Source organism: Hyaena hyaena, unplaced genomic scaffold, assembly GCF_003009895.1.
Source record: "Hyaena hyaena isolate Hyena2069 unplaced genomic scaffold, ASM300989v1 scaffold_54, whole genome shotgun sequence".
In the NCBI taxonomy this organism is placed as follows: domain Eukaryota; kingdom Metazoa; phylum Chordata; class Mammalia; order Carnivora; family Hyaenidae; genus Hyaena; species Hyaena hyaena.
The window spans coordinates 728,325-751,780 of NW_024080685.1; the positions used below are offsets into that span (position 1 = coordinate 728,325).

General features: G+C 34.4%; 1 protein-coding gene across 5 annotated transcripts in view; it reads right to left on the reverse strand.

Annotated features, from left to right (window-relative positions):
- ANKRD17 (ankyrin repeat domain 17) overlaps positions 1-23,456 on the reverse strand; it is a 162,152-nt gene that overhangs the window by 70,667 nt on the left and 68,029 nt on the right. For all 5 annotated transcript variants that reach the window (XM_039231014.1, XM_039231013.1, XM_039231011.1 and 2 more), the window contains exons 2-6: positions 14,126-14,279; positions 7,130-7,286; positions 3,399-3,546; positions 3,022-3,169; positions 1,680-1,913 (exon numbers count right to left, since the gene is read on the reverse strand). In XM_039231014.1, coding sequence (XP_039086945.1) covers positions 1,680-1,913; positions 3,022-3,169; positions 3,399-3,546; positions 7,130-7,286; positions 14,126-14,279 — 841 coding nt within the window. The remainder of the gene's footprint in view (positions 1-1,679; positions 1,914-3,021; positions 3,170-3,398; positions 3,547-7,129; positions 7,287-14,125; positions 14,280-23,456) is intronic.

Below are 23,456 nucleotides of genomic sequence, written 5' to 3' on the forward strand. Positions count from 1 at the left end.
TCAATCTATGTCCTAGAAGACCTCACCCGAAATAAGAGGAAAGGGAGAGGGTCCATGGATCCTTGTAAGTAGAAAAGATGTTCTCCACCAGCTTAGTTCTATATCCAGCTTCTAATTAAAGCCTGTAAGCCCCAACCTCAGATGCCCTTTGGAAAGCAGGGTGTGGCTACCAGCAAAGGATAGAGGGAAGAGTAGTTATATGTAGCCCCGTCTCAAAGCTCTTCTGGCCAGCTGGGACTAAATAGTAAAAACAGCCAGTTCTGGGTTCAAAAGTATTTGTGAAAAGGGGAGAGAACCACCCAATCATCAACCTGCCCTGGAGAGGCTGTCCCAAGGCTTAATTCTTCTCCTCCCAAAGAACAGAAGCCTCTTCCTAATTACCAAACAGTACTAGGGAAGTTAAGGGATCTCAGCTGTGTTTCCTAACTATACTTACCTGAAGCTCTGTTAACACCAATCAAAAGCACTTTAGATAGAGCATATTTTCACATTTAACTTATATTTTAGTCATATATGTATTTAAGGATTATTTTAATCATTGTTTTTAAAGGAAAGTTTTCCAAAATACCTCACACAACCTTGGCCACTCTAAAATAGAATGAAACAAAACAACCTGAGGGCCCTAGGGTAGGGCAATCAAGGGCTGCGTTGTAAAATTTAAGGAAGTGTTCCCTCACAAGTTTGGTGAGTGAAGTAATTCAGCCATTAAGAGTAAGTGCCTCCTTAAACTTTGTGCCTTGCCTTGTAAGACTTGTTTCTTGATACTTAATAGTCAATTTTATCACTTATATTATGATACAAAGATGACACAACTGCAGATGATATAAAAGTAGACATAAAATTTGCTTTTTTAAAAAGTTCCTTAGTTAATAGCCATTTTATCTGTCAAAAAGGTAGCATTTGAGAAGTATGTGGTTCTGTGATTATGTTTTTAGAATCTAGAATCTAGAGCAATAAACTAAAGACCAAGCCACTTCCCAGACAATTGTCTTGCCCACTCAAAGGAGGGTATTTTTCTGTATTATCAATATTTTCAGATTGACTGACATCATTTAAAATATCATATACTCTTTTTATATACATATACATATCTATGTATGGGTAGGTGTTTTTCTCACTTTCAACCAGCTCTTTCTTCTAACTTTATGAAATGTGTTGCCGATCCTCTAGAACTGTTTAGAATTCAAACTCCCTTCACACTACTTTTCATTTCTCAAATCTCCTATCTCTTCAATTTTTCTCCTTTTTTTTAGTATCATGAGAAATAGCTTAAGCTCCTTCCTATTATTAGATCATTCTACCTACTTTCATTTTATTTACTTTTAAATTTACAGGCTAAATACTTCTGGAATCAATAGGATTCTTTTGTGTGAACCACGAAAAATATTCTGACACAAAAACCATTAAAAAGTACAGGGCATAATTAAAACTAAATAACCATTTCGGACAAAACAGCTGAATTGTTTAACAGTCATTTTTCACTGACATATAATATTTATAATATTAAGTCTATATTTTAAAATTTTACATATTTCACTTTGAAACACTTTACATTAATTACACACTATATTCTATAACCGTCTCTTAATTTGCTTTTTAATTTAAAAACTATATTCTATAAAATAACTGTCATTTCATGTGTTTAAAAATTTTGTTTTAAAAAATGTTTTATACAGTACCTTTGTAACAAGCTAATGTAAGGGCACTCTCTTTAAATTCATTGGAATGCGTATTAATGCCAGCCCCATTTTCTAGCAGCAATCTGGCCACTTCCACATGTCCAGCACTTCCAGCTTCCATAAGAGGAGTATGACCATTTTCATTATGGTCCTCGATACTAGCACCGGATTCCAAGAGCACCTTTACAACATCTACATAGCCTCCAGCACAAGCATATGTAAGGGCTGTATTGCCTATTTTAATAAAGAAAAACAAAAAGACATTAACATAAAATACCAAAATAAAAAGATCCTCATTTAGCATCAAGAAGAAAACTGAAATGGGAGACTATAATTTTAAGAGATTTAGATAACATATATCATTCTTTTCCCATTGCCTTTTATCTTACTGAAATCAACTTCCAATTTTCTGTTTAATATCAGGGTCAAATACATGTGGAAAATAGATATACTTACCACAGCTGTAGAGTTATCAAAGGACTGAGCAATTCTGAAACTTTTTTTTTTTTTTTTTTTGTAAGAAAAAAGTTATGTTCATTTTAACTTTAATTAGAGAAATGTTTCACATGCTTTATTTTGGGAGGACTGTAATTATTCATCATATATAGGTACATCTCATACTTTTCCTTTTAATCATACATATTTGAGTTTACTACACGTTTAAATATCAGTTAACTGATCAAAGCTATAGTAATTTCAAAAACATTCCCTCTTGATGATAAAAATCTCCCAAGTTACAGGAAAAAAAAAATAAAACTTCTGGGTAAAGTAAGAATTTCTACAACCCCTTGCAACCAGAACTTTTAAGATCATGAAAATTATTTAAAATACTTAACAAATCTGAAAATCTTACATGAAGATCCACAAAATATATTTTCATTTAATTTTAGAAGTTTTATATAAATCCATCCATGCCCGAGTTTGAAAAATATTAAATTAGTTTAAACTAAAGTCATGTCCTTTGTAGGACACAATGTTTTCCTAATTTTTTTTCCCTACAGGCCACAACTTAATAACGTTAGGCAATGATAGACCTGTCTTTTGTTAAACCTGGACTGGAAAACTGTAGCCCATTTCCAAGAGGGTAGTCCTTCTAAATGGGCCAGTGTTTAATTTAATCTAAAAGAACCTTCAAAGACCAAGTAATCATCCTCATACACAAAAGAGAAATTTTATTCAAAAGATATTCTATACTTTAAATCTAATGCATAGACTTAGGAAATGTGTAGCACCTCATATTTAGAGCACTGCAAAAGCTTTACTAATGAGGATTTTCACGTAAAATAGTTACCACCAAAGGGTGCTAATATTTAACAACACTGAAAAAAGAAATAAGAATAACCTGTTGAAGACTGTGCATTGACATCGGCTTTATGAGCTAGCAGCAACTTCACAATTTTGACATGTCCTCCATTAGCAGCAGCCATTAAAGGTGTAATGTCACCTTTGATTCCCCTATCTTCCACATTTGCATGCATTGCCAACAAAACCTTATGAAAGAAAAAGTTTAAATTATATTAGAAAATGATATATTCACCAAAACATGGAACATATTTACATTAACGCCTACCTAGTCATTTATAGTAAAAGAGCCTATAATCACAAAGTGTGTCTAACAATGAGCCTAATGGTTGAGTTTATTTTATTATTTCTTGTCTAAGTAGGCCAGATTAAACAAAAACAAAAACAGCCCATATGCTTTATTTTGATTCTACAAACCTGTGCAAGCTCATAGTATCCAGCAGAGCAAGCTAAACAAAGGAGGCTCTCCCCTTCCTCAGTGTGCTCATTTACGCTTCGCCCTTCAATGAGTAACTTTCGCACAGCATTTACATCTCCTTCTGAACAGGCTTCTGCCAAACTGCGGCTATAAGGGAAGAATATAATATCAGCATATAAAAATGTTAAAAATTACACACCATTAAGTATTGGTTTTTGAGGTTAATCTGGACATAGTGCTAAACAAGAATGATCACTTCAATATAATCCATAAGAAACAGAAAATTGAAAATGATTCAGTTCACTGAAATTTCCTTATAAAAGTCACAGAATCAGAATTATCAACATTGTAAGATGTTTACAACTATGCAAATGAAGGGTAAAGTCCACTTTTCTGTCACTGGAAAAAACCCAAAATTATAAAACATAAAATTTCTGGAAAATCACATGAACAAAATACAGGTAATAATTATACTTCCTTTTTGCTTCGTCATGAGAAAATTTATATAAAAATTAATAAAACTATATTTAATAAAACAGGTAAAACGTATCGTAATTATAAAGATTTGAATCCTTCCATCAAGTAAAGGGAAATCAGACAGGAAAGTTGCAAACAAGTAATTTTGAGTAAAATATGAATACATGATAAGAAAATTCTTTTCTGAAGTATTTACTTGTATATAATATTTTGGTGAAGTCTGAAAAATACCCAGGCAAGGCAAAGGTTAAATTCAAGCAAAAGAAGGGTAGAAAACATGGAGCAACAGAAAATGAGACTGAGAATCAGGTTTTTGCCCTATAAACCTCCCAAAATAATTCCAACTATGGACATTTCTAAAGATTCTATCCATTTTTGGATAAAATCCATCCAAAGAAAAACACTAAATCCAGTGTTCTTAATTAATATTCTCTTTATTTCAAATATAACTCAATACTTTAAAAAAAAATTTTTTTTTTTAATGTTTTATTTATTTCTGAGAGAGAGAGAGAGAGACAGACAGCGTGAGCAGGGGAGGGTCAGAGAAAGAGGGAGACACAGAATCTGAAGCAGGCTCCAGGCTCTGAGCTGGCTGTCATCACAGAGCCCGACGCGGCGCTCGAACCCATGAACTATGAGATCGTGACCTGAGCTGAAGTCGGACTCTTAACCAACTGAGCCACCCACGCGCCCCTAATATAAGTCAATTCTTATATCTTCCTCTTCAAGGTCCTGTTACTTCTGGTACTGAAGTCATTCATGGATAACCTCTTTTCCATCCCTCTATTACTACTTCCACCCAGATTAAAGAACATCACGTTTAGCCCAGATTATGGCAATGTCTCCTAAACAGTCTCCCTGCTGTTCCCTTTGTTCTCCTTTAGACTCTTTCAACAAGGCATCCAGAGAGGTCTTGTTTAAAAGAAAGTAGATTATGTCATTTCTCTGCTCAAAATCCTCCATGTGGCTTCTAATCTCACACTAAAAGCCAAAGTACTTACAAGATCTATCCAGAGGTAGGGTCTCACACTCCTACTTTTTACCTCTCTGGTTTCATCACCTACTATTCTCACTCTTACTCTTTCCACTTTAGCCATAACAATAAGCTTTCCTGCTTTTCATAAAAAATGCTAATTAAGCTCCAACTCTAAGATATTTGTATTTGCTGTTCCTCTGGCAAGCCCTCTCTGACACAGCTCACACCCTTACCAATTTCAGGTCTTTGCTAAAAAGCCACCTTTTAACTGAGGATCTCCTGGACTACTCTTAAAATTGCACCATGACCTCCAACCCCAAACACTGCCCTGGCACTTCTCCACTCAATTTTTCCCCATAGTTCTTATCATCTTGTGTCATGTTATATATTTTACTTACTTGCTAACTGTATTGTCTCCTTACCTAGGTCAAAGTCTTGAATAGCACTTGGTGTCCTTGTCTCTTAATTTCCCATTTTATAGGTCACTAACAGTCCCCAGACCCAGTGTTCTCTATTACCTTTAAACAGATGTAAGACAAATCCTTCCCACAGACATTTCTGTATAAGAACATATCTTTTCTCTCTTTCACAGGGACTCGTATTTCTTCTCTCTTCCGCAGGCACACACACACCCTACGCTACTATCCCATTCAGACTTGCATTCAGACACTTCCATATGTGTATGCTAGCTTTCAAACAAGCTTATAGGAATTACTGTAGCAACAGTTGAAATTTCAAACTTATGAGATCTGGCACATGGCACCATGCTTAATATAAAATCTAGCACATAACATCACTGCACTCCACTATATTTCTCAAGCTTTGCTGAATTAATGATTGTGAAAAACATGCTCTGTTGTTCTAATATATTCAGTGCCAAAGAATCTGTGACTTTTTATTTTTCTGTTCTATTTCCTCCTTGAACTACCCTTAATATACTCCTCAAGGTGCTTTTAACTTTCTTTCTTGACAGGCTAAGTAGGCACCACATTTAAGTGAATATCAGTAATATTACAGGGCAGTAAAACTGACTGTTCATTAAGAAACAGAACTTAAAGTTAACAAAATAAGGAGGGTCAATCTACGAAAAGAACAGTAAATTAGTAAAAACACAAAAATCTAGACCAATGAATACAGGGCTGAGAGAAACAGCAAATCCATACTCTTGTTAATATTATACAACCTCTTTTTCATGCTATTAAAAAATGTTACATAAAAACAGTATTATACAAAAGACTATCCTTTTTCTTTTCTTTTTTTTTTTTTTTTTAAGAGAGAGAGTGGGTGCACGTGAGCCAGGGGGAAAGAGAGAAAGTGAATCCCAGAGGGGAAGGCAGGGGGCAGAGAGAAGTGGGGCTCAAGCTCACCCAATGTGGGACTCAAACTCATGAACTGTGAGATCATGACCTGAGCCAAAATCAGATGCTTAAGGAATGAGCCACCCAGGTTCCCCAAAAGACAATCCTTAAATGCTATTTTTCCCCCCTCTAAACCCATATATAAAAGAATATTGCCTTTTTCTCAACTGTTCAAAGGCAACTGCTAAAATAAATGGCTTCATTTTAATTAGAGAAAAACAAGCCTCTTAGGAATAAAAAAAAAAAGTAACTTTTATTAATAATTCTTTTCCATTTGATTCCTTATATCCATTTTTCATATATTATCCATAATTAATTTTATATATGCAATGGTATGATTTTTATTGAGTAAGGACTTTGCTTAAAAAAGCAAAGTCACAAAATATTCACTCAGCCTTTACTAACTGTAAAGTACTATATAAAAGAAACTGTAGGGCATACAAAAATCAAGTCCCTGTGACTCACTTACATTCAGATTATGGGAACTAGATCTATGACATTTTTTAAACAAACATAAAACAAATAAAACATTGCTCTTTAAAATGGTCAGAACAATGCACATGAACTAGAACATGGCATGACTAAAAGCATTTATTTCTTTATCAACAAAACATTAAAAGAAAACAAAATCTATTAAATAAGCAAAAGGTCTTTTATAAACATATTGACTAAGAAGTCAGCCTTGCAGACACCGGTGTCAGACACTTGTCAGCTATTTGATCCTGATTAAGTTACTTGCTTCTCTTGAGCTTTTTAGGAGTAAAATGAAAGTAAAAACAAAATCCATTGCTGTAAGATTTTATGTGAGTAAAAACAAGATATCACATATGGTTCCATGCCATGCACAAAATAAAGGCTCAGTGAACATTATTTTTAAGAAAATGTTTTCATATCAATCACAGAGAAAAAATGTTCTTACTTGTCCGACTGCCCTGCATTCGCTGTGCTTTCAGCTCTCATCCGGGTAAGTGCAGCAGCAGCTTCATCCAACGCACAACTAACAGACGACGTCAACCTCCGAAGCACTTCAGGATCTGCAAAGGCTTTACCATCAGCCGTAGATAATTTGCCTATTCCTATTATATTATTTTCACACCAATATGGATATACCCAAAAGGAGAAACAAAGCAAAAGTGAAGTTACTTAACTCTATATATGTTAGCAAACAACCTTCAACCTTCAAATGTTACACTTGACATATATATTGTCTGCTGGAATCTTCTGGGAAATCAAATTCTTTTTGGAAATCACTATTCTCCAATTCTCTGATAATCTTATTCCTTCCATGTGGCCCATTAAGTGCTTGACCCTGTAACTCTGTGGTGCCAGAAATGGGTCTTTGACCTAAGCTGGGAAAACTAGGAGTCCTCCTCACTCAGACTTTCGCCATAGGTTTGGAAGGACCTATATGTTGAAAGGTTACTAAATTGCTAAGACGTGAGTGATGAACTATTTGGCTTTCAAGTCACGACTTTCATGACTACAGAGAGAAAGCTACACAAAATATGTCAATATAGCAGAGAGCAGAAGAGAGAAATAGAAAGGAAACAAAAGTTATTTTTGACTCACTGAGACCAGTAATGCCAGAAATCAGAACAATCTCTATACTTTTGGTAGATCCCCACTTTTGCTTAAGACTGTTTCGGTGGCTTACTACCACTTGTAACCAAAAATGGCCTAACAAGACATTATTTATTCCAAATTATTTATTCCAATTATTCCTAACAAGACCTATTTATTCCAAATTATGTCTATGAATTATCACATGTACTCCAAATCGTATCTAAAAATTATTCAGAATGGTGAAAGAAAAAAATTCAGAAGCAGAACTGGTTAGTAACCATCTACATGAAATAAAATTTATTGCTTTTTATCTTTAACCTGTATTATAACTCAGTGGTGCTTAATTCAGGCTGCCCATCTCTGCAGAGCTTTTCTTTCCTTTTTTTTTTTTCACATGTTTATTTATTTATTTATTTAAATAAAATTTGTCAAATTGGCTTCCATACAACACCCAGCGCTCATCTCAACAAGTGCCCTCCTCAAAGCCCATCACCCCCTTTCCTCTTTCCCCACCCCCCATCAACCCTCAGTTTGTTCTCTGTACTTAAGAGTCTCTTATGGTTTGCCTCCCTCCACAGCAGAGCTTTTCAAAAATATAGATGCTAAGCTCTCTTACATCTAAGGATGTAATTCAGTAAGTAAGAGATGGCGCCTAGGCATCTACATATTTTTTAAGTGCTACAAAGATTCTAATGCACAGCCGGGATTAAAAACGTCTGCTCCAACTTGAAGATAAACACCTAATGTTATGATAGCTATTTTAGATTGCTGCTACTCAACATGTGGTACATGAACAAGAAGAATTGCTGTCGTTTGGGAGCATGTCAGAACTGCAGAATTTTGGGCCCCAAGATTTACTGATCCAAAACCTGAATTTTTAAAAAAGATACCTAACCAATTCAAAGGCACAGAAAAGTTCAAGAACACTATCACAGGTTTTAAAGCAAACTACTCAATTAAGATATCAACCCCAAAAAAACACTCAAATGGTAATAAGAAACATATCCTTTCACACTGGAAGGGCTTCATAACATCATATAAGTTTGTGTTTAAAGTTCACAAAAGTTGGGGCGCCTGGGTGGCTTAGTCAGTTGAGCATCTGACTTCGGCTCAGGTCATGATATCACAGTTCATGAGTTTGAGCTCAGCACTGTGCTCTGTGATGACAGGCTGGTGCCTGCTTCGCCTTCTGTGTCTCCCTGTCTCCTTGCCCCTCCCCTGCTCACATTCTGTCTCTCAAAAATGAAAATAAATAAACATTAAAAAAAATTTTTTTTAAATGAAGTTTACAAAAGTTTATACTTATCTCCTTTTCTTTCTGAAAAATCCAAGATACCAAATACTACATCTTATGGAACCAAAAATAATTCTGGCAGGAAGCCTTTATGATTTTAGATATAACAAATGTTCAGAGCAGTCAAATTTGGTATCTGTTACAATCAAGATATACAATAAAGACAGTCTCAGTTTGATAAAACTGATACCTACTATATAATTTGTGTCACTAAAATTAAAACCCAACCATAGTCCGAATCTGCTGTAGTAGGATTTATTGAATAAGATATTTATGGTTAGTGAAGTATCCTAGCACTTTGGACACCAGTCACAGATGCATTTTCACATAAGAGAATAGCTCCAATTTTTTAGCCAATTCAGATCAGCTATATAACAAATATTTGTTAATAACAGCAAGAGAACAAGGCAAAAGGATATATCTGGATTAGTAGAACGTAATCACTTCCTTAAAAAGAAAGAACACTGAACACAAAATATTCTGTATTAAATTTTCATCAACTTCTCGTATTTTCATAAGTAAACATAACTATTTTAGTAAAGATAACTAGGAAGTAAGTAACCTAAGATATAAATGGTAACCCTTCAAATGAATAAACATTGATTGAAAATGAATTTATTATAGCTACTCTGGATTATGATGATCCTTTTTTACTAGTCTTATCCAGTTATTAGATATTAATCAAAGAAGATAAAAAAAAATCAGAAAAGACATAGTCAAATTATTCTTTCCCAATTCTAACATTTAATCAACTGAACAACAGAACCATGTAACTTGTGACCAAAAATGTCCTAATAAGACACTACAGGCTACATAAAATATAGAGAAAAAGTACACTGAAAAATTACCTAGATTTCTGATTTTAAGGTAATTACTTTCTTTTTTTTCCCTAAGACTCAACTTAATTCCTACTTATGAAGACAAAATGAAGAGGAGATTTAATGGACTTAGCAGAACAGAATAAACAAAAATACAGGTATCAAAAGAGAAACAAGGTGGTCAGCCCAACAGGACTCAGCAATTATATAGGTCCCAAATAGAGGGGTGAGGCTTGGGTCATTAAAGAGAGACTAGCTGACACCTGTGAGAAGTAGTCAGACACCTGAAGACTCCATTTCCAAACTACACAGCCAGATGATTGTTCTCAATAAAACCAAACCAGAAAAGCCTAGAATTAGTAGTCATTAGATACAGAAGAGAAAGAGATGTTACACTAAATGGAAATGAAGATTAAATGAATGTATGCAGCACAAACAGTGAGATCCTCAGCCTCTTCCCACTCTAAGCTCCCAAAGTTCAGGTAGCCAGTCTTATCAATCACCGGACAAAAACTGGTAAATCTCTCTCAAGAAATTGAAAAACCCAGGGAAAAGACTTAAAGATACTGACATTTGGGGAGTTCTCAAAGAAATGAAAGGGTCTCTATCCAGTCATTGTGTACAAAAAATTCTAAAATGTTCCCAAGATCACCCAGCTGTGGTAAACTCACTCTATGTAATTCTTGGGACTGAGAATTTGATAGCTTTTATCCCCATGATTAGGTTACATAATGTGGTATCACATGAGCGGATGAAAAACAAAGATTTTCTTGGCTAGTTATAGAAAGGTAAATCTGAGATTCAGACCATTAGAAGGATTCTACTGTGCTGGCATGAAGATGGACTGGGCTACATGTTAAAGATTGAGGGCAACCTCAAGAAGGTAAGAGCAGCCCCAGCTGACAGTCCATACAAAATCAGGACCTCAGTCCTACAACTCCTAGAACTGAATTCTGCTACCATCAACTAACCCTGAAAGCAGATTCTCTCCTACAACCTATAGATGAGAACTCTACTCATCAGCAGATACCTTGATTTCAGCCCATGAGACCCTGGGCAAGAATATCTTGCCACACTATGTGCCCAGATGTCTTATTTACAGAAACTAAGGAATAGTCAATGTCATGCCACCATGTTTATAATAAACTGTTATGCTGCAGTAGGAAACTCATTATATAATATATATAATTCACAATATATAACAAATACTTCATAGTGAAACCCACCAGTTGACAAAACATGCACATAAACCTCCAGTTTAGCTTTTTATGGCATTGCTATTGACTAAAAACAAAAACAAAAATAAAGATTCACCAGACATTAAGAAAATATGAAATGTAAAGAATAGACAAAAATACTGAAAATGTGAGCAAAATTTTAAAATGCCAAAAATTCTAATGCTATAGAAAAGGATGAGATAGGCAAAGTTCCAGAGATAGCAATCTACTCTAGTTAAGTGTGGGATTAACTTGCTGAACGGCAACACCAGAAAATAGGAGACAATGGAGTAATAATTTCAGTAGTCTGAAAGAAAGTTATTTTTACACTAAATTCTACACCTAGTCAAATCACCAAGTATGAGGACAGCATCAAAAGCATTTTCAGACAGAATCAAAAACTTTTAAATTAACTTGAAATTTAATCAACATGACAAATACATAAAATCTTTCATACAATATGTAAATATGAAATAGGTGAGGGAGATTACGAGTGCTCTTATGATGATCACCGAGTATGTATAGAATTGTTGAATCACTGTACTGTACACCTGAAACGAACATAATCCTATATGTTACCTATACTGGAACTAAACTTATAAAAACATGAAAACTTTGTTTGGATTCTAATTTAAATAAACCAACTAAAAAAGACCATTATGAAAAAATTAGGGAAATCAAAGCACTGACAGGATATTTGGCAATACGGAGGAATCAGTATTATTTTTTTCTTTCCCTATACAATGGCATTTTGGTTGTTTTTTTTTTAAAGGTCTTAATTTGTAGTATATACTTAAGTATTTATATATGAAATTACATAATGCTTACTTTGCTTTAAATTAACATGGGGGGGTAGGGGATATCAGCATAGTGGTAACAAATTAAGATGAAACAAGACTGTTCACACACTGATGGTTGTTTAAGCTGAATGACAGGTATTCCCTCTGGGTTTGTATGTAAAATATTTCACTTAAAAAAGGGAATAAAGAAGAAATGGAGGAGAGAAGTGAGAGAGAGAGAGGAGGAGGAAGGAAGGGAGAGAGTGGGGAAGCTAGCAACCGCAGAGAAAACACGGAAAAAATGGTAGTAAATACAGAAATGAGAAAATGAGGCAACTATTAGTATCCTATGAAAAGGAACTCTACCTCCATAAGTAACTCCTTTCAGCTGAAATCTACTTTCATGTAGCATTTTTCAACCTGATTCTGCCTCTTGGGGGCACAAAAACAAATATCCCTCTTATATTCAACCTGAGGCTTCCCATCTTCAGGACAAACATTTTCTTTTCCTCTTATGACAAATTTTCAATAATTTCACAATCCTCGTTTCTCTCACATAAACTTCTAAAGCAACACCAAACTTCTGGCAAATGTTAAAATTCTATATCAACAATTCTGTACAAATAGTCTTCTCTCCTCAAGAACAGAAACTTGCATGTGCACCTACTATGTTTTCATTTGTACTTGGTCAAGATCCCTTTAATAAAACATTCTACAATTTTACTCAGGATAGAAATCAAATTTAATCATGAGTGCTTCAAATATTTACATGCTGTGTTACAAGATATTTATTGAAAGGATTACCAAATAGTAGTAGGTTGGTTTTATGCTATATAATAACAGCAGTTTGCATGCACTGCATGTATACTATACAGCAAATCAAGGTGCTAAAAAATGATCAGTTAATGTTTAAAATATATTTATGTCCACTTCAGGATAATTAAAGTGGACATAAATATGGTTATTAATGGTTATTTAAAATGATCATAGAGGGGCACCTGGGTGGCTCAGTTGGTTAAGCATCTGACTTCAGCTCAGGTCATGATCTCGCGGTTTGTGGGTTTAAACCCTGCACTGGGCTCTGTGCTGACAACTCAGAGCCTGGAACCTGCTTCAGATTCTGTGTCTCCCTCTCTCTACCCCTTCCTCTGTTCATGCTGTCTCTGTCTCTTAAAAATGAATAAACGTTAAAAAAATTTTTTTTAATGACCACAGAGACTTAGAGATTCTTTTCCCTTGTATTTTATATATATGGTGCCAAATCTTTGACTATGTATATAATCTCTAATTAAAACACTGTTCTTATGGGGATAATATAATAATGATCCACTTTACAAAAATATGATGATTCACTTTACAAGGTTCAAGAGATAGTCTATGACAAAAAAGGGGAAATTATATACAGTTAATTCTTATGAGTCATGGTAGCTATGTTCTATAAAGTTATTGAGAGCACTGAATTAATGTTTCCTATGAGCAATGAATACTGAAGAACTGCTCATAGGAAAATCACACATCTAAGTTCTTGGGAGCATCTGGTCACAAAGCATTTACATTAGCCAAACACTGTCTCATGTGTATTTTTGTTTGAAGGCGACCTTATTTAATATAAAATTGATTAACACTGAACTCAGGATTAACAGCACAATAACCCATGCTGAAGAAGCTTATCTAATATATGTACTTTCTCCATTAGGCACATCACCTTCTCACATTCAGGAACACTATATAGTATAATATTTGGGGGCCATCATAACAATGAAATCACCAACAAAAGGCACAAAAATGTGACAAACATGGCTCTAAGTAGATCGTGTAGAGGATATTTGTTTACAGTACGAGAGCTGAAACAAAAAGGTAAAGCATCAACCTATTTCATCTCAGCAGGGAACATGGGTGTAGGACAACTCAAAATTTTCACCATTGTGTGCATTTCAATGAAAAACTGAGAAAGTGCCAACGAGTACTAATTTTAGGGTATGAATACATGTTATCAAATAGGCATATTCACAAATATAGAATTTGGAACTAAAGAAAATCAACTATATAAGAAATCTGTCCTCCAAAGGTTGACAGCAACATGTGGATTTTACTAGGGTAATGAAAGATCTCATGATAAAGAGCTGCATGTTCTAATGACTGAGCCAGCCAGGTGCCCTAATCATAGCAGATGTTTTATTAGATTTATATGTAACTTCAGAAAATTAGATAGACTAATTACATATGTAAGGTCTGAAGACCTACCTGCAGCTTCTAGTAAAGCTTCCAGTCTAGCTTGTGTTTCTGGATCTACTGTCCTGAGGTCTGCACCATCAGCAGTACCTGACAAGAGCAACTTGGAAGCTGTTTCCAGCATTGGATTTTCCAAATCATCCTGATCCAAAATGAAAGACTCCACCTAGAAAATAAATACAAAAAAAAAAAAAAAAGGGGAAGGAAGGAAGGGAGAAATGAAATGAAACGAGAAAGGGAAAGCAGTAGGAGAAATAAACAGAAGAAAAAGGAAGAAGAGAGAAAAAATATTTTAATGTAAATATCATGATAAATACAATGCAATCCTAAATAAATTCAAGGGATAGATAAGCCCACTGTTTAAAGGAGAAATTACATTTGCAAAAGAATTTTAAAATGTGCTAGTCACATACAGGTCTCTCTCTCTCTTTTTTTTTTTTTTATTAAAATTATGTATTCTTTTCTAGTTTAATTTAATGGGTTAAGAGTGAGATGGGGGAGCTATGAAGGCTTAGACAGTGAGACCTCTGACTTTAGGTGAGAACCTAAATCAGCTGTTCTTAAATGTTTTGCTCTCAGGACCCCTTTATATACTTATAAAGTACTGCTCTCCAAAAACTTCAGAGAAGAATTAAATATATTAATATTCACCTACAATATAAAAAAAAAAATCACATCTGTTAATATCACCACTTTTCATCAGAAAAGTTTTTAAGTACTATAAAGCCCAGGCAAATACAATTTAAAATTCTAAGTTGTTCTTGAAAGCTTAATTTTACCATTGGCAACATATATTGCCAAAAGTTTTCCTTAAAGTGACAAGCTCATTTGCATCATTTCTGATGAGAACACATGCCAAATACCCAAGTTTGATAACTGTAGTGTGTCTGTCAGTTATATTTTCTAGTAAAATATTTCATTTTGTGAAAATAAAAATGGCTAATTCACCTCATATCTCAAAAAAAAAAACCACTAAAAAAAACGCAGAAGTGCTTTATGTGTACCTCCCATTTTGTTACACACAATTATATCAAAAGGATATGTATTCAAAAGTGTAAATTTCATAAAATTAATATTATTGCTTTACCTAGATTATTCCTAAGGTGAAATTGGCTTTTTCTTTGGTCAAAAACTCTAAGTACACAGAAGTGAGAATACACGACACTAGTACAATTTGATGCCATGGCCTTGACCAGAGGCCAGCAGTTTTACCTACCACTACTTTTGTTTCAACAGTGCAAATGTCAACACAGTAAAAGAAGCAAATAACATCTCAGCATTATTTTTGAAATAGTTTTGACCTTCTGGATATATTGAAATGGTTTCTGGGACCCTGAGAGGCTATGAACTATACACTAAGAACAAGTAATATAGTAACATATACCAGATTCATTTTTTTTCTAATGTAAAGAATTAGAACATAGCAAACACCTAAAACATGGGGAAAAGTCTTGTGATCTCCCTTATCATTCTGTTACTTAAAAGTACTAAGATATATTTTCCTGTTTGCTAATAAAAAGTTGATAATTATAAAACATTAGCAATTTACATATTTATTTCACAAATCTAAAATACTTCTAACACTAGTAACTAAAATAGATATAAAAGAAATTAATAATCTAGAACACAATTATGCTCATGCCTAGTAACTAAATGTAAGAAATATGAAAAAAAAGTAAGCAATAAATTTTTAGCCATTATAACATCAGAAACTGAGTCATTTCATCTTTGAAAATCACCTACCTATTAACCAGGAATAACTGCTATATTCAACTAACCCATATTTAATACTGAATGTTAATCTGGGAGGAAATAATATGTTTCTCTCCAAATTTGGAGACTAGTTTTAATATGACTACTATAGTTTTAACATGATTTCAGATTTCTAATGTTTCAAATACAAATAGACAGTGAATACTCTGAAAATAATCTCTAAATATTTGAAAAATGTTGCAGTATATTAACTTTAGTCAATCAATAACAATTGTTAAAATGACAGGGAGTTAGGAAAAAAACAAGATTATATTCTTTTTAGTTAAGTTACCCTTTAAGGCAGTGGCATAAGACTAAGTGTTATACTTTAAGAACTAGACTTTTGGACACAATTTGGCCATATCAAGGTGTGATTCAAAATTACAGCATAATAAAAACTATGTCTTCTTATCTTCAATGAAGGTCCAGGAGTCTTTTTAATTTTTTTAAATTTATGTCTGTTTATTTTTGAGAGAGAGAGAGAGAGAGAGAGAGAAAGACAGAAAGACGGGGTCGGGGGTGGGGGAGAGAGGGAGACAGAATCTGAGGCAGTCTCCAGGCTCTGAGCTGTCTGCACAGAGCCCGATGCACGGCTCAAACTCATGAGCCAAACTGAGCCACCCAGGCACCCCCCTCCAGATAAGTCTTTTTAAAGAAAAAGTTGCCTCCCTGTGAAATTTCCTGTTAAAATATCTACAACTTTCCAATCCAATGGGAGAAGATAAAAGAAAGAAAACAAAAGAATTAAATGGAAAAACAAATGTATGTAAAATAAGCTAATGAAAAATTAAATAATATTTCAGATTAGAGTTTTAGAAAACAAAATATCTTAAAGAGCAGTACATGATTAAGTGCTAAATCAAAAGTATAGATCAGAGGTATTTAAAACTGTTCAACGAGATAAGGCTTGCAGAAAGATAGATATGAAAAGCTTTTCACCAAAATAACAAATTTACATAAGACAATAGGAGAAGGAGGTATGTGGCACAGGTAGACAAGCATAAAACTTCTAATAAAATACAGAGTATTTTACTGTAGGGAAGGTCAGAAAGTTAGATCATAGAAGGTATTAAATTTCAATCAAGTGATTTTCTGACATAAAGTCTCCTATGCCACGCTGTGTCCTAACTGAGCTTGGTGAAAATTTATTAAGAAAAATACATTTCAATCTCTTCATAAGGGATATTAAGTACAGCAATATGTTTTCAGGGCACCTGGGAGGCTCAGATGGTTGAGCAACCAACTCTTGATTTTGGCTCAGGTCATGATCCCAGGGTCTTGGTATCGAGCTTGGGGTCCTCCCTCTCTCCCTCTGCCCTTTCCCCTGCTTGCACACTCTCTAAAATAAGGTTTAAAAAATTTTTTTTAAAGAAATATGCTTTCTTATTGATCTCAAACTTCTCCACAAAAGTTGCTGATTCTTTTTTTTTTAAGGTATTTTAATTCTGTTAACGTTTATTCATTTTTGAGAGAGACAGAGAGAGAGAGAGACAGAGAGAGAGAGAGACAGAGAGAGCGTATGACCAGAGGAGAGGCAGAGAGAAAGGGAGACACAGAACTCAAAGCAGGCTCCAGGCTCTGTGCTGACAGTACATGGGGCTCAAACTCATGAACCGTGAGATCATGACCTGAGCCAAAGCTGGACGCTTAACTGACTGAGCCACCCTGGAGCCCCTTAAGTTCTTGATTTTTAAGTTCATTATTCTTACTTTGTGAAAAACTTGGTAAGTTAAATATATAGTTTTTTTTTTTTTTAAAGAAAGAGAGATCACATGAGCAGATGAGAGGGACAGAAGAGAAGGGTGTAGAGACAGAGATAGAGAGACAGAGAGTGGGGGGGGAGAAAGAGAAAAAGAAAGAGAGAGAGAGGCAGGAAGGGAGGGAGGGAGAGGGAGAGAGGGAATCTCAAGCACAGAGTCCGACATCAGGGCTCAATCCCATGACCATGGGATTATGACCTCACACTAAACCGACTGAGCCACCCAGGTACCCTTCTATATGCAGATTTTCTAAAAAAGAAACTGTTCATGTATGTATGTATGTATGTATGTATGTATGTATGTATGTATGTATTTTGAGAGAAGCAAACCGGGGAGCAGCACAAAGGGAGGAGGAGAGATATCTCAAGCAGGATCTGCACCGTCAGCACAGAGCCTGATGCTGGGCTCAAACTCACAAATGGTGAGATCATGACCTGAGCCAAAACCAAGAGTCAGACTGTCAACAAACTGAGACAGCCCAGCCGGGTGCCCCTAGATGTAAATTTATTTAAAAAGGCATTGGGGCGAAAGAAAAGAATAGGAAGGGATATCTACCTCCCCCACCCCCAATTGAAGATTAATGAAAAAGAAATTAATTCAAAGAATACTGTTAGGATCTAAAGACCTAGGTACCATTACTGGCTCAGATGCTACCTGTGCAAACTAAGCCAAGTCTCTCAGCCATCTCTAGATTCTTATTCATAACATAATTTTTCATAATTTATTACATATGACTTACTATAATATTTATTGCCTTTCTAAACTCCATGGAAACAGAAACTTTGTTTGGCTGACTGATACATATCTACCAACTAGAACTATGCCCATCTACTGTCAGGACTCAAATAATTCTCTCTTTTTTTTTTTTTAATTTTTTTTTTTAATGTTTTATTTATTTCTAGGAGAGAGAGAGAGACAGCGTGAGCAGGGGAGGGTCAGAGAGAGAGGGAGTCACAGACTGAAACAGGCTCCAGGCTCTGAGCTGGCAGTCAGCACAGAGCCCGACGCGGGGCTCGAACCCATGAACGGCGAGATCATGACCCAAGCGAAAGTCGGACGCTTAACCGACTAAGCCACCCAGGCGCCCCAGGACTCAAATAATTCTTGAGTAAATAAAAGATGCTTTGGGGATTCTTTACTTTCAGATTCTAAAAGGCTGTAGTGTATTTGGAAAAGGGAGAGGTAGTTACAAAAAATAAATTTAGAGGTGTATCTTATGCAGATATTGAAAAATCATACATTAAGTAACAGGAGGGGGGAACATTAGGGTAGCAGGTAGGGCAAAATGCTCATCATTGGCAAACAGCCTTTGTGCAGGAGATAACTGCTGTTTAGTAGTAGAGGAAATGCAGAAATGTGCAAAATCTACTATCTAGGAATTTATATCTTTAAAAGAGCCAAAGTGTGTACACAAATGAACACTATTACAGGGTAAAAAGTAGGGAATGGAGGGGGAAAAATTTAGAAGAGGAATTTAGAAGAGGAAAGTAGAAGAAAACTTCCTCCTTTAACACCAATTCCTCTTTCCTCAACTGGAAAGATTCTTGTACTATATTACAGATCAACTGGAGAGAGACTGACATAAAAGGATGCAGTCATAAAAATACAAAAAGGTTAGCTGAGTTATGAGCATATCTGGCTTTACCATGTCCTGAGCTGAGATAATTCAGATTAAAAACTAAAATGTGTTTTCCCATTAAAACCTTAATCATTTTTATTACATTATTTCTATAGAAAAAAAATTCATTTTGAACCACAGCCAAGTTCTAGAACACTAAAAATTGTCTGAATAAGAAATTCACATAGGGGTTCCTGGGGAGCCCAGTCAGTTAGGTGCCTGACTCTTGATCTCAGCTCAGGTCATGATCTAATGATCTGAGGATTTAACTCCCATGTTGGCCTCTGTGCTGGCAACATGGAGCCTACTTGGGATTCTGTATCTCTCTCTCTGCCCCTTCCCTGCTTACACTCTCTCTGTGCCTCTCTCAAAATAAATAAATAAATTTTAAAAAATTAAAGAAATTCACATAAATATTTTGAAACATTTTTTAAAAAGAAACATAAAAATAACTTCCACGAAGAGGGGAGATATAAAGGAAATGTAGGTCCTTATTTAATTTATTCCCAAGAGGAAATAACTTGTCAAAGTTATTAATATTCAAAGCATGACAATTAAAGTTATATTTAAACTGTTATAGATATATTGTTCCCACTAGCTGGATATTTTATGAAATGGTGCTTGTGCATCAAGTTCTTGTCTAATATGAAGATCCATCAAAATGCAAGGGCCTTAGAAATCATCAGGTTCAACTCATTGTTATAGGTGAGAAAAAGAAGCACAGGACCCTCATCTAAATAGCAGGTTTCTAAATATCTAGCACAAAGAGATCAGTTATCCAATTAACTAGTTCAATATTCTTTCCACTAGAAAATTCCATGCTGGAATAAAAGGGTTTTTTTCCACTCTCCTCTAAAACTGCTGACATCAAATTCTATATTTAGGGACAAAGCTGTCACTACTTGAACATACTGCCTAATTACTGAAATTAGACAAGTAAACATTATATGCTCCTGATTTATGCAACATAAAATACACAGTATCTCCTATAAAGTATCCTTGCCCATCTGAAAACAATAATCTAATAGAGCCCTCATAAAATTTCTAGTTTATAAAAATTAAGGCAAATATTAGGAACAAGTTAAATCATTATTTCTGAATCTTAGCCCTACTGACGCTTTGGGCTGGATAATTTGTTGTTGGGGGCTGCCCTACATACTTCAGAATGTTTAGCAGCATCCCTGGCCTCTACCTCACTAGAGGGCAGCAGCAACTCTACCACAGGTTGTGACATCAAAGAACCTCCAGACATTGCCAAATGTCCAACTAGAGGAAAAATAAAAACAAACAAAAAGACCCTGGGAGATGTAAAGTTGAGAACCACAAAGTTGAGTAGAAAGGAAGGAAGGAAGGAAGGAAGGAAGGAAGGAAGGAAGACAGACAAAATTAAAATGTGGTAAATGTTTATTTAAAAAAGGCAGAGAAAATAAAAGGGAATAACTGCACTAAAGAGACTCCAAAGACATAACCAGCAAAATAATATAGACCTTATGAAAATTTCATAAGTGAAGAAATCTGAAAATGAACTGGACAGTAGACAATATAATGAAATTATGCTGGTTAAGTAAGAAAACTGTCTTATCTTTTAGAGATGCATATTACAGTAGTCATATATACAAGTAGTTCCAGAAATGTGCCATAAAATATTTCAGGAAAACAAAGTTGTGTGTGTCAAACTCTTGATAATGCTGAATCTGAGAAAAAGATTTATAGTGACTTTATTATACTTGTCTCTCTGCTTCTGTGCAAGTTAAAGCTTTTTGGTTTTGAAAGATTAAAGATATGCTTTAATCAAAAGAGGACGCTTTTGTTTAAAAAAATCATCAGTTAACAGTATTACTATTTATTTAGATTAATAAGGTAATCAAATTATTTTTTACTTTCTCAAATGCAAACAACAATGAAAACCAAGGTCTTTTAATAAAGGTCAGGGCTTGGGGGTGCCTGGGTGGCTCAGTCAATTGAGCATCTGACTCTTGATTTCGGCTCAGATCATGATCCCAGGGTCATGGGATGGAACCCCATCTCAGGCTTCAGGCTGAGAGCCTGCTTAGGATTCTCTGTCTCTCTTTGCCCCTTTCCCCTGCTCATGCTCACTCTCTCACTCTCTAAAAATAAAAATAAACAAAAAACAAAGATCAGCATTGAAGGAATTTGTTTATGCCATTAATGGTACTCCCAATCTTTTTATACTAAAACACAATGTCATATAAAACTGTGGAAAAGAAGGGCCATCTGGCCCAACTCTGAACATTAGCATTATATTTCAAACTAACTCTTCATCAAAACAGATAAACTATCACTGCTATATTAAAGAAGAGCAGTCTATCTTGTAATAATTTGATATTTATTCCACAGGATAAACATATAGTATATTGTGATTAACTGGACATCAAATATACCAGTTCCATTTGATTTAACAAATATTCACCACCAATTATATACAATGTGCAAAAAGCAGTAGGGTAGCCAAAGGAAAAAGGAAATACAAAAATGATTTTATTATAATCAATGCCTTCCACAAATATACAATATAGAATGGCAATTCTAAGTACAATGAACTATACCAAACAAGACTGAAACACGGTACTAACTTGACACTAATACATCTTTATATAGAGAAAGGAAAAAACAATTCTGAATGAGAATGGTAAAAAAAAAAAAAATAGTGCTTAAAGAAAATGAGGTCTTTAAATATTGTGCTGAGAAGTTCAGAATTCATACGGTAGGTTACTGAAACATTTGGGTATTAACGTACTAAGTTTTTAAAAAGATGGTTTTGGACAGATGTGACAACAAAGACAAAGAAATCAATCAGGAACTTACTTCAGTACGTCAAATGAAAGATTATGTGAGGTGAGGGTGGGCAAGAGTCACTCTCTGAAGATAAATATACTTTAAAAAATGAGAATGTTAGCAACTCCAGAATTTGGACTTCTTGACCTTTAACACTTCCCATCCTTCTATCCCACCCCTATCCATCAATTACTACTTCTGCTGTTCTGTAAACTACCTTGCCTATTAATCATTCAATTTAAAGCTGGTAATCTAAATTTTAAAATGATAACTTACATTTCAAGAAAAGATAATCTAGATCTTGATTATATTACAAGTGTTCTTAAAATAACAAATAATTCTTACACCTGCTCCAGGAAAACAAGGTATCTTCAAATCAAAACTCACCATACTTAAAATCTGAAGATCTCTTAATTCAGTCAATGCAGAAAAATCCCTCCAAAATAACGTTTACGAAAATCTTTTTACATTTTGCATGATTTTTACTTTTAGTAATGTCACTGATTTTTATGACCAATTTTGTCATTTCAATGACACAGACTGGGTTTACAGACATAGATCATAATTAATACCGCTTCACCTACCAAAAATAAAGGCTCATTAGAACAACTTGACTTTGAGACCATCATTATGTACTGAATTACAGAATAACTCAAGCATCGTCACTTATTCAAGTGATGTTCAGAACAGGCTAAGTAAACTTAACTCAAAGAAATAAGTTTCTGAATCTTGGTGTTATTTACCATTATAAAAATATCTGTTGCCTATAAAGACATTAAAAACTGCATATAATAAGGTATATATAAAAAAGTTAAGAAACTAATTTCAATCTGTGTAATTTTACAATGACTGAATAAATTCTTAACAGATTTATGTCTCTAAAACATGTCTCTAATCAAGACCAGTAAAATATGTTTGCTCTTCCTAGTTCTTTGTACATAAACAAACACAGATTAATTACAGATAAAATAAGAAATACTCATTATTACATTCATCATAATTTCTTTTCTTTTACACCTGGCCCTAAAGCCTAGTAAAAATTTCTTTTATCTTTTGTAAAAGGTAGTTTAAGACTACCTTTTGTAGTCTTAAACAGGGTAAACTTCAGCTAAAATACTATAATTTTTAAAACAGTAAAGTATTCCAAAATTAATATATTTGGACATAGTTTTTCTGTAGCATGAAGATAAAACCTTCAATACAATCACTGAACACTGATCTATGCATATGGTGAAATAAAATAAAATAAAAACCCACTTAAAATCCTCTTGTAAAAAGAATTATCAATTAATAACATGACTCATTATGGTATAAGCAGCCTGAGATTCAAGTAAATAAACTAATGTGAATCTGACTAAAAATAAATTTAGCTTTCAAAAAATCTATTCATTAAGAAAAACTGACTTATTCCTATACT